General features: G+C 37.6%; 1 protein-coding gene across 3 annotated transcripts in view; it reads left to right on the top strand.

Annotated features, from left to right (window-relative positions):
* The window catches only part of LOC106622943 (uncharacterized), a 252,322-nt gene that overhangs the window by 142,745 nt on the left and 96,896 nt on the right, over positions 1-12,681 (top strand). For all 3 annotated transcript variants that reach the window (XM_036364489.2, XM_036364488.2, XM_070111422.1), the window contains one exon: positions 11,460-12,202. In XM_036364489.2, the coding sequence (XP_036220382.2) occupies positions 11,620-12,202 (583 nt within the window). In that variant the 5' untranslated portion in view covers positions 11,460-11,619. The remainder of the gene's footprint in view (positions 1-11,459; positions 12,203-12,681) is intronic.

Below are 12,681 nucleotides of genomic sequence, written 5' to 3'. Positions count from 1 at the left end.
CAATTTACCGATGACAACACTTAACAATTGCTGTGAAAATGAATGCTAATTAACCAAAATTTCAATGCAATCAAATTTGATTGTTATTACGCGTTCTCTCAAATTCAAGAATTTCAATTGAAATATTTTCATGCATGCATATTCATAACGGCAAATATTTCTAAATTTAATACAGCAATTGAACCTAATGACCTTTCATTTTGACATTTGACCAGTTGATGCAATGATCGATGGGAATTTTTAGGTTTTATCGACTTTACATAACAATATAATATAACAGTATTCATTAGTTTACTTTAGAAATTTGATCATTCATTGAAAATGTGTTGAAATATAAAAATTTTAAACGTCAAAGAATTAGATACAAATTAAATTTGCTACGAGAATTTTCGTACCCAGAAAGAAACGTCGGAGATACTATAAAGTATATACGAGGTGTGTTCAAAAACAACGGCAATTTTCTTTTTTTGAAAACAGAATATTTATTCATTCGTTTATATTAATATTAATGCCTTCAAACTGGGTTCAATTCGCCGAAAGATTAATCAAACTCGATTTTTGAGATAGCGTTTAGCTCTTTCAGCGATTTTGATCTATTCTGTAAAACGACAGCTTTAAAGCTGTCCTAATTTTTGGAAATAGGAAAAAGTCACACGGAGCCATAGCTGGCGAATATAGAGGCTGGAGCATCGTTACCGTATTGGTTTTGGCCAAAAGCTCACGAACAAGCAATGAAGTCCGAGCTTTTAGCAGTTAGTTGGGAATATTACTAGTATATTATTTAAAGATGTTTATATGAGAAATTGAGAAAGGAGTCTATTGAACTTTTTAAATACTTTGTTTAGCTATAAGGAAAAAATTCTAGGCCCAAAAAATAATTGGAATATATGTCTTGACATATTACATTAGTAAAGATTTCGCATAACATCCTAAGTACCAAAGTTTCTTTCAAAAGATATATGTTTCCAATTTAATTTATAACCAACGCAAATGCAAAATTTAATTCATTACATAGTCGGTCAAGTCTCAACAAAAATCTCAACAAAAATCTCAACAATTTATATATATATATATATTGTATAAATCAGATACATGTGTACTTAAGTATGTACATGTATGAGTTCTAATATAATTTTATTATTTTCTTAGCGCTCTCTGGATATTATTTATTGTTTAATTTGTTACAAACTCATACATATGAAATACACATTTTATTTACTTCGCTTTGAATGGCATTGCGCGCTAATCATGCTATCAAAATATTTATGCAACGTGCTTTCCGCTAATTTTACGACCCTTGGCGAATTTTTTCAGCACCACTTGCCTTCGCAGAACATCTATTCAGATGCATATACGGATGTGTGATCGTGCAATCATAGGCAAATATTTTCATAGTATATGCAAGTTGCATGTGTATATTGCCCGAGGGATGTTAAGACCCCTCCCCTCCAAAAGAAGCATATTCCAAATGCCGAGTTGTGCTTCAGTCCACAAATGCTAAGTAAACAAGAGTGTGTGCGTAGCAAAACATATTTCTATTTGTTCATCAGTAATTGCAATATTTGCCCTACTGATTGCCGAGATTGCCACGAGCTGTTAAGTCGGCAAATCACTCGCTTGCTGAAAATGAAAAAATTTCGATATGTAAAAAATTAAACACAATAGAAATAACGCAATTATAAATGGCATATATTTAATTGTATTTCAGATAAATGTAGATTGAAATGCGCAAGTGTCTAGTAATGAAAATTACATTTATTGAATACATTAATAAATATATTTTTTTTACTTTAGCAATAATACAAAACTGATTTCAATCATTCAATTTGGTTTGGCTTAATTGTATAAAGACTGTAATTTTTTGTTTTTATCAAAAAATAGTCGAATATTCATACTCTCACCCTCCTCCTCTTCCTCTCTCTCTATCATTTGATGCAAGCGGCGTTTAGGGATATGTCCACGCGGTTTAAATAGGGTCATAGCCTGGGGAAATATTGCAAATAAGCCTTCTATTATTTTATAATTTTATCGAGCAACAGGGCAACAATAATAAAAAATTCATAACGGCTCCATTGAGCAGCAAATTTAATGTAAATGAGTACTCCCAGGAGCCGTTTGGCAAGCTGCACTGACATCTTTTTATATGGCTTATACAAATATGTTTATGTTCCGTCATATATCTCATGATATTTATATACGAGTGTGTAGAAATATTTTCCGGCCCTGACACTTGTTGCGCCTCAAAGCGCACAACAAACCGTTACAGCGCAGCTGTTGCTCTTGGAGCGCTCGACTCTTGACTAATTAAATTGTCGTAAAAATCGAAATGAAACAAGTTATAAAAATCCGTCGCCTCTTTTTATGCCTTTTTTGTTTCTAATTAATTTTGAAAAAGAACGCCACGCAACGATTTAGCCTTTTAATGTTATTTATTTGTAATGAAAAACGGTGAAAAGCAACAACACTACATTCCAGCTGCTCACTGCCTTGTTAGCTTCACTCAAATCAATTTTATTGCATCTAATTTGATGACAATAAACAAAGAACGCATTAAATTTTTCAACAACCACACTTAACTCGAACTTGGCCACGACAAAAATTTATAGTTCACGAGAAAAAAGAAACACTAATTTAATTCAAATGACTGTGAATGTCATCTCGTTATGGGCACTTAGTTATGTAGATATCTTCTCGTCTATTTTGTAGCGTTCGCAGTTTTACTGTCGCAACTCGCCATTTTAGGTTAGAGTTGCTGGAATATCGTAAAATGTAGAAAATTTAAATTTCAACCAAATGTGTAGTTCTGCGTTCCGCATTCTTTTTGTCAATTTTCGAAATGAATGTGAAAGTATGTCGTAAAAGTCGCAAATGGAACTCTTCGCTATGTTTTATACAAACAATTCATTTAAACTGGTTTCGGAAGACAACGCTGTGGCAGAAACTTATTTATGGTTAATTGCTCGTAAAATGAAACTTAAAACGGCATAACGGGGTAGGGCGGGGAAAAGAGCTGAAATCATTTTTATATGACATCTACGGTGAAATTTTTTTGTCTCTAATATGCCAAACAATTTCTATAGCCTTCAATATCGAACAAAATTTAATAAAGAAGATTTTATGAATCGTTTAAACCTTCTACGATCATATTTGTCCAGTATTATGCTTTCTTGATATATTTTGGTTTCAAGGATCGTCAATAAGTTCAATTGGTATCATATTTAAACCAAAGTACCATCGTACTCGAGATACTCTCCCCTTAAAACGTACCGGTTCAGACAGAGTAATATCCAAAATAACAGTTTACGGTATCGTAGAATCGACTGTTGTGGGAAATCCTTTCCCTTGCGCGATTTCGTTCTCGATATTGTAGCATAGTAAACTCCTACCTATCCAAAATCAATCGACATACCGAACATACATATGTCCTGTGTGCAAAGAGTACCTGCATGACTCTAACCATCTCCATGCATGCCCAATGAATTCCACTTATTCAACACACCTCCCTATGGTACATCCCCATCGAAACAGCACTTTTCCTGTGCCTCCTGTTAGATGATTCCGATGAGAACTTACTTAAGCCTCGTCACCCAAATAGGATCTGAACTACCGCTACAACAGGTTATATTTTCTGGTTAATATCAATTTGATGTCCGTTGACCATTATATAAGGGTATCTGTGTTGGGACAGATTTTGTAGAAATGCCAAATCGAAATGCGCGTATTCAGAGCAGTTCTCTCAGCTACCATTTTGTGGGCGTGGCTAACACCCTTCTATGCCGACAAGTAATCAAAATTTACAAATACATTGACACTTCTTAATTTCTCTAAATTTACTCCACACCATAAGACTCCACACATTTGCACTATTAGACGGCGCCGTTAAGTTAACCGAACTATAATCCCCTTTCGCTAAATTTTTTTGAATGTATGTAGTGTGCTGTGATTTAATACTATCTGCGGAAACTCTTAATTGCTCTATTATGCAAATACATTTAGTGGACTTTCATAGCTGATTTTGCCATGTGCTCCTTTCAATTTATTTCTCGCGAAATATTGGCCATAAATTAAAACGGTATCTAATCAAAGCTGCCATCTAGTTTTCTAACATATTTTGCTTTCCACTTAAAATTGCGCCACTTGCAGCATATCTACACACAATATGCAACCAACAAGCATTCTTAGCGTATTTCTGATTAAGATCGCTTACTAAAGCAAGACACATATATAATATATATGTACATACATACGTAGTAACATAGAGGCACCCATATAGAATATATGCACAGTCGTGCATATAAATCGAGCAATGACGGATATGTTGAACCAATTGCAGCGTCTCAAAGCCACTCGTTTAGCTGGCCAAAGTTATAAACTCTGTATGCACCTGTGAAAACAACAACAAACTAGTTCATATTCACGCGGCCAATTAAAAAAAATACTAACATCGGGGCACTCATTCAATTAGCAATAAATTTTCCAATAGAAAAATTACCTTGCTTTTGCGAAATTTATGACACTATTTATTGATTTTATCGCCAAATCAAATTGCTACAACAACAATTACCGCTACGAAGGAATGAGAAATGAGTAATGCTGCAGAGAAGTTTACAGCACTGTGTGAGAGTGTGTGTAGCTGAGTCTTTGCTTGGCTTTTGTTAGTATTGTTGTTGTTGGCGCATAGAAATATGAATGATGATGGAAAATGCAATTATCGAAGGTGAAAAAATCAGCGTAAAATGCAAAAACCAGAATGCAATAACAGAAAATGCTGCAATTGCAGACAAACACACACACACATGCATACAAACTTAAACTTACATAAACAACGTGGAAGGGATGCCGTTGTAGCAGCAAGACGACCTACAAAGGACGTGCGCTAAATTATGAAGCAGTGGCGAGTGGCGGCCACCCGGTCGTACGAGAACCTTTGGCCCGCATGCCACGACTACGTTTGTGTGCCACAAGCGCACATGACTTTGTGTGGCAAGCAATGTTGTATACTCACAAATCGTGTTTGTTCCAGCTACAAACACCCAACACATAATTTCAAACACACACATACTTGACTTGACATTAAACACACCATAAGCTGAAAACGAAAATACATGCCACATATTAATGCCGCTGTAGTGAAGTGAAGGATGGTGAGGAACAAACGAAGATGGAGACAGATCAAGAGCGAAAAACAAAAGCGATGCATGCCAGGCAATCACTGAAAATATCATCAAAAGTGAGATAATCGCCGGCCTAAGCATAACCACAAGGCGCTCAGCTGACGCGAAGCTGACAGCGTTAGCTGCAATAGCCAACCAGTCAGCCGTGCCACAAGCGCGCGTATGTAGTTATGTTACTGATTTCGAGGCAGCAATAAAAGTGCAAAAGACAATCAGCCAGCAAAATGAGCAATTTTCTGTGAAAAAGTATTGTTTCTTTTTGCATTGCATTTTGTTGTTGCAGCAAAGGATGCGCAGCAATTGGTCGCGCACAATTCGTTGCGGCTACAACAACAACAAGCGGCCAACATCGAGCGCAACAAATGTGGCCAAATAGCATCGAATTGCCACCATCAGCGCTGTAATGCAAAGCGGCGCTCGGCTGCTCCCTCCTTCCACCAAGCACACACGTTCGCCATTGCAAGAGATAAGTAATGCCAAAACGAAGATACAACGTTGCACATAACATCGAATATTAATCCCTGCATATATGTATGTATGTATGTCGGCTGGCGATTGTAAGCAGCTTTGTCTGCATTTCTGACACATTCTGACACAATCAACGCTGAGCTTTTATTGGCAACACTGTGTGGCAGAGGCCAACAGATCAGCGGTACCAATATTATATATACTTGTACATACTTACAAACGGTACATATGACTATAAATCCCGGTGCCCACTTGGATATGAAAATGAAATTGAAAACCAACGCCAACTTAACCACTTATGATGAAGACGTGATCACGATCACTGCCGGATAAAAAAAAACAATCGCATAAAAAATCGCATGAAATAATACCTTCAATCGATTGCGGTTAAGACTAAATCGCTCGTTATTTGTGAAAAGTGCTGGTGTGTGCGAAATAAATATAAGATAAGCAAATATGCCTTCATCAAATACGTGGAATTTCACTCTTTATAAAAGTAGTATAGTAGTTGTTATTGCGATTATTGCTTACAATTTGATCTAACCGCAATTTTCATATCCTCAACTACTTGTATATATGGTAGATTACAGAGATATACATATTTATATATGTAGAAGACAACAGGCCTTTCAGAATTTGTAGTGTTAATTCAAATTAGGATATCTACGATTAGCGCTCATCCCTGGAAGTTTTCAAAAACCTACTTTAAATTTTTGTTATTTTTCTCAATTGGTGAATTTGATTGCTTCCAATAAGTCTTATTCAAAATTTATGTATATTCTTCAAAAAACTCTCATCAAGAGTTGACATAGAAAGCGCAACCGCTGGCTTCAATTCGCGAAACTATATTGATGTCATCCTAAAGTTTGCAGAATTCATCATTCTTGCGATATTCATTGACCATATCAAACTCCTGTGACTCGCTTAAGCACATAAGGTGTTGCTTGAGTATTTATATATTAGGGCACAGCAATATGGAATAATTTGAACCCTAAAAAGCCAAAAATTTTGTTAACGAGGCATATGGTAGGACTATTCCAATAAGGCGTATAGAGACTTATGCGATTAAGCAATCTCTTAAGGGCAAAATTTAACTCTTCATCACATGCAACGATGTAAAAATTGTGCTTGCTTTTCGATTGGTCAAGAACGTGTTCTTAATTCTGCTGTCGGAGAATGATAGTTCACGATACCACCGCTATAATCGGGCTTGGATAACGAAGCTATATGAAACCATGAGGCGATCCCTAGATTAAGATATTCAAACTCAATTGAATATGTTCAAAAGTTTTACAATCGTATAGACGGCAGTACATCTCTCCTTCAGTCCAGTGAATAATTAGTCCGTTATACCTACTTTTTCAAGTACTTTACTTCCAAGCTTTATTATCATCAATGCTCTTTTTAACCCAATTCCATACACTTGTTACAAGCCTTGGCTAGGACGAACTTCAATGCCGTCAACGAATTTTGGTTTTTTCGATTTCGGCTTATTTTTATAGCGCCATTCGCTAGTTGTCTGGACAGTTTCGACAGTAATAATGCGTCGGCTATGTTTCAATAATATTGATTCTATCCATAAGGGATGTTGAGATCCTCCACTGTTTCTCTGATGGCAACATGATGATTTTCACACATTGTTTCTTTAACTTTTTCGATGATAACATGTAGAGAATTGAAAACAATATTTCCAGACATCAAACCATAATATTGATCATATGGCGCTGCTGTCACTAAGAGACAAACCACTCGAATCTCTGCTTCTCCAAAAAGTAACGCGATAAAGTTAAACGATATTATAATTAAAACGAAATTATAATCATTTTTTTGCATAAAGTAATATTAAGTCATAGCTAGCTCTAAATTGGAAGCTTAAAGTGAACATTTGCAGCAAAATTGCAGCTTTTCCAAAACGATATCTCCAAAACAAGAAAGTCGAATAGGCGAACCCGCCACTAAATGCCAACTAAAGAGCCGAAAACAAGCACTCAAAACGTTACGCCGCTTAATCGACAGACGTGGGCGTGTACAAGCAACATGCACACATACTTACCTACACAGATGCACACGCCGATGCTGTCTTATATCAGTAACACGCCTAGTTTATTGTGTACCGATTAAATGCCGGCAATAACAGGTACACCATAACAATATTACCGTCATTACGGCAGCAATAGTCAACGCCAACGTCAACGTAAACATCAACGCCACCGAAATGCCAATTTTAATTAAGACTTCGTCAAAAAAAATATGTATTTTACTAAAGTATAAAACAATTCATGCAAGCGGCAATTTTATGAACGAAATAATCGGCAAACATTAAGAGCAACAAGCCGTCTGGCGGCCGCGCCGAAAAATTGCCGCTGCCATAACGTGTACGAGTGGTGAATGCAAAACAGTTGCCATCAGCTTGTACATGTACTTGTATTAATAACAACAATAAAACTAACAGCATATATTTGAGCGCTAGCAGATTTTTAAGCCGACAATCAGCAACGTGCAACACATAGGCACCTACCACGTTTGTGGTTGTTGCATTTGCATGCGTCGCCAGCGCTACGACTGGCTGCCTGGCAGGCTGATCCGTCAGTTGGCGCGCTTAGGCGACTATATATCAACAGGTTATATAAAAATGACGTTAATGAAGCTTGTTAACAAGATTTTGGCCAATGATTGCCGCGGCTGTGGCAGTAAATTTTTTATATTTATAGCTGAGCTGATTTTTTGGAGCTTTGTAAGCTGTGTGAGAACAATAATATGTACTATGTGTGTATGTATGTGAAAAAAGAAATCAAATTTTATTATATATTATATTCTATACTTTTTGATAAGTTTTATAATAGGCCCAACTACTCCTCTAAGTAAAGTTGATAATACTAAAATTATAATACTAGTCTACTTCGGACACTTGTTGACGTTCCAATAAAATTGGAAGCATTGGTAAAAAGTTTCTCTCTAGGATAGGTAATAAGGCTGATCCTAGCACCAGAGATAGAGAAAAATGCCACGTAGAGAGCTGTAAATTCTGCTTCTTTGTGTTACCTAAAGCTTCAAGGTGTGTGCCAAAAGGCGCTCATAAAGCGACTAAGCGTTTTGGGCATATTAGAAAATTTTTTAGTACGGCTAATATTAATACCAGCCAATTCACTAGGTTCATCTAAAGGTATACCTACCAAGAATTGAGGGGTTTCATTTCAAAAACTGTTGAACATAAAGTAAATAAATATAATATAATTGTACATATGACAAAAACCATAACCTAAAATTGTTTATCCGCATCAGAATCAAGTAATCTGATGTGTGCACCAATGATGCAACCGTACCAAGAAATACAGTTTTGAGGTGAGATTATCGTCATACCAAGCCAAAATTTACGATTTACTTCCTAATTGTTTATAAAAGAGAACGCCCTGAGTGGAGAAGTGGCGACCAGTTATCAGATGACTTTATTTAGGCAAGCTTTTCGATGTCGAACTTTCTTTGGGTTACTTGAAACTATATAAGCTAGAAAATGATATGAGCTCAGATTATAATTTTGCATTGAGCGCACCTGAAAAATATTACTTATCTTTAATCTTTGTCAAAATGTTATAGATTTTAAACCTTTAGGTCTAGATATGTATATACCTTATCATTATATAATTCGAATGCTGAAACCTGACTCTACAGTCTATTATGTATCACCCAGCGAAGTCTAGCGGTTTCGTCATGGAAACTGATTTTTAATGAATTCTTCAGCATTGGGAAAATAGATTATTTTTGAAACACAAGTTATTTTAATGGCCGTGGATTAGATAAAAAAAAACTGTGCACTTCTTCAAATGATATCTGTGGTAGGCTGAACAAAAAACACCTTCAGTCTCCTTAGCCCACTCTGACCAAACCGAAATGAACTCAAGTCTAATTTTGTATATTTCATACTTTTTATTTCAATTGAGGTCATACACAAAGCTGGTTTATTGGATCAATTACTGATTACACCACAAATCGATTGCAATCAAATGAAATTACACGCAGCGCACAAAAGCCATTGATATTTTGAAGTAAGCAAAAAACGCCCAAACAACGCATATTACGAAATTATGGGAAATATTCAAATAAATGCTTACAAATTTTATGTGAAAGTGAACGCTTTCGCGCCATTAAACCCCGAAAAAGATATATAGATATAATATATATTATATATACACACATATACATTCGTTTTGGATCATTAGCCAGCGCATTCGAACGAACAAGCCACCGCAAGTGTAACTCTCTAAAGTCAATTACAACAAAAAAGTTAAAAGCCAAAACAAAAAATACAACAACAAAGTAAATAACCACATGCGCACAACAACAATGCCATAATCATTTATCATAATCATTGTGATTGATTCGTCTTAAAAAATTATAAATCAGGAAATGTGGGCAACAAGCATCAAACAACAACAACAATTAGATAGAGGCGTAAGAAATGCTCCAGCATATTGAAAAGTTTGCGTCTGCGGTACAAGTATTAGCTGCGAATAAAAACCAATTCGTTCTGGTCATAAAACAGTGAAGTGCTATGTATGTGCTCGAATGCTGATGGAGTGAGTACACCGGCAACAAGTCGCAGTGGTAACCACAAAAGCAGAGCACCAGAAAAAATTATGAATTGAGAAAATCGAATTTTTACGCTTCGATCCAACCGCAAACGCCGCAATGATTCGCACAATTATGAACCGCTGCTTGATATAATCATAATGCGCGCGCTCGTAGAGACCACTACCAGGCTAACTACCGCTAGCGAGCAAGTCACAGGCACTCGCACTATTTGCGGCGAGAGAGCTTATAGCGTTTCGCGCCTATTAGCGCCATTGAACGCAGAACGAAACCGAAGCATTCGTTGTTGAAGTTTGGTGTAAAAAGTGTAAAAGTTGCACGAATTTTGTTGTACGTGTCACGGGAAGTGGTGGAACGTGAGCTAGGTAGGATAGCAGGAGTGGCAGTTGTTATTCCGTATCGCAAATATTTATTCTTAAACTAATTGCGGTTTTGAAAACTTAAAATATATTGAAGACTATATCAACAAGACATGTACTACGGCTCAGCTGAGGTTTTGCACTGAAGGAAGGATCTGGCCCAGTAAAGTTTATTAGGTCAGAAATGGGGCAAGAACAAATTCGAACTCGCTCTGTGAACTCGAAAATCTCTTCGCACAAACCTTCTGTTGGGGGTGTAACGTCTTTTACAATGAGTGAAAGATCGCGCTATGGAGTCACCTTATAATTTCCTACTTCAAATATCTTTGACAAAATTTTCCACTTTGCCGTAGCAGAACGCGAAAAAATTGTAAGCATAAAAGTCTCAGAGAAAATCTGAAAAATTTTCAGCACAATATATTTCAAGTACCTGGAGATTGATTAGGTTTAAGGCATGTGTAAAGTCAAATCGTAGTTTCTAAGGATAGAATATATTGATATTGATTTATTACTACAAGAAGATTGTCTCGCTGACTCGACAAAGAAGGATACAATTAGTTGTCCATAATCTTACCGACCGATTTCTGATCTTAAAAATTTTCTCAAAATTCTTTTTTTGTCAAATTAAGCTGCCGAGGAAGACAGTTGATAGTAATGCCAAAAAAAATTCTCTGGGAAACACTTCCTATACAATCGTTGCCGCAGAATCCAAATCACTGAACTCATGTCTCAACTGTATTGATTAAGCCCTCTCTTCAGCCTAACACCATACTACACCAAAATTGATATAATACATACACATTTCACAAATAACCAAATCCTTGCCACTAATCTTCTCAACTCAAACAAACCACACTTCTTTCTCTTGCAGATCCCAAAGGCAACAGCTGCGGCACTTAATCATAGACTAAAACAATAAAAAAAAAGCAACGCTACTTCGTAGCCGCCAACTGCCAAGCGTCAACCAGTGACAGCTACTGCCAAAGTAATCCGCTTGGCAACAGCTGTCACCACTCAACTCAGTACGGAAAATGTTTCCCCGCCTGCCCGGTCCAATTGGAGCGGATATCTTTCTCGGTGCCACCACCACTGTGCGCACAGTGTTCCCGAACTCGCGACTTGACTCGCTATCCGGCAACAGCGGCGGCGGCGGCAACAGCGCGCAAAATGTGCATCACACGCACCTCAACCACCAACAGTCTCACGACGGCTCCGTCACACCATCGCCCGCTTTCGGCAATCAGCTGCAATCGCCGTACGACTCGACCAACACCAATGATTTCGCTGCCACAGCGACGATGGATGCTGACAGTGGCGGTGGCGGTGGCAGCGTCAGCAGCAGCTTTAGTCCACTAGCTGCCGCAGACGCGGCGAGTAATAATTACCTGCCCGAAGACGATGCAGACTGGTGGTCGAATGCCATCGAAGAGGACACTTTCGACTCGCCGCTCGCGTTCGATAGCAGCGAGAATGGTTTGTGGAATGGGCGTTTTGTACCGCCACCACCACGCCCACCATTCCTGGATGACGGCGTCGCCGCGGACGGACTTACCACCTGTGATTTATGTACGTGGGCATGGCAGCGCAATGCCTACTCGCTAGATGGATCGATTGGTGAGTAATCAGCGCAAAAGCTAACTAACTACATATACACGTCTATGAATGTTAAAGTATAGCATAACTATAACAATAGCAATAACAATAGCCGATTACTAGGCAAAAGTGGGCTGTGTCCACACTACTGGCGTTGGGTGGGTTTCGCATTTTTGCTGTCTCAACAGCAATTTATTGTGAAATGAGGATTTATGAGAGCAGCACATTGGCGCTAGCTTCGCTTTCGTGTGGTGGATATCAGTTAGGCCTACCTCTATTTTGTCCACTAACTATACGATCGACGGTTATCTCATCTTTCTTATTGCGCACATTTATTTTTGCTCTTCACTTTTCAATTAAAAACGTCGAATTTTTTATTCGCTTCTTTCCTACCCTTTTTCTATCTTAATCTGCCCACTTGATTCGCGTTGCGCCGATATCCACTGCCATAACAATCGATGGCGTAATAATTTATCGCTTCGATCGCGTCTGGCGATTTA

This window comes from Bactrocera oleae, chromosome 6 (genome assembly GCF_042242935.1).
Source record: "Bactrocera oleae isolate idBacOlea1 chromosome 6, idBacOlea1, whole genome shotgun sequence".
NCBI lineage: Eukaryota > Metazoa > Arthropoda > Insecta > Diptera > Tephritidae > Bactrocera > Bactrocera oleae.
The sequence above is the reverse complement of the archived record's forward strand: the minus strand, read 5'-3'. Positions and strand labels throughout refer to the sequence as shown.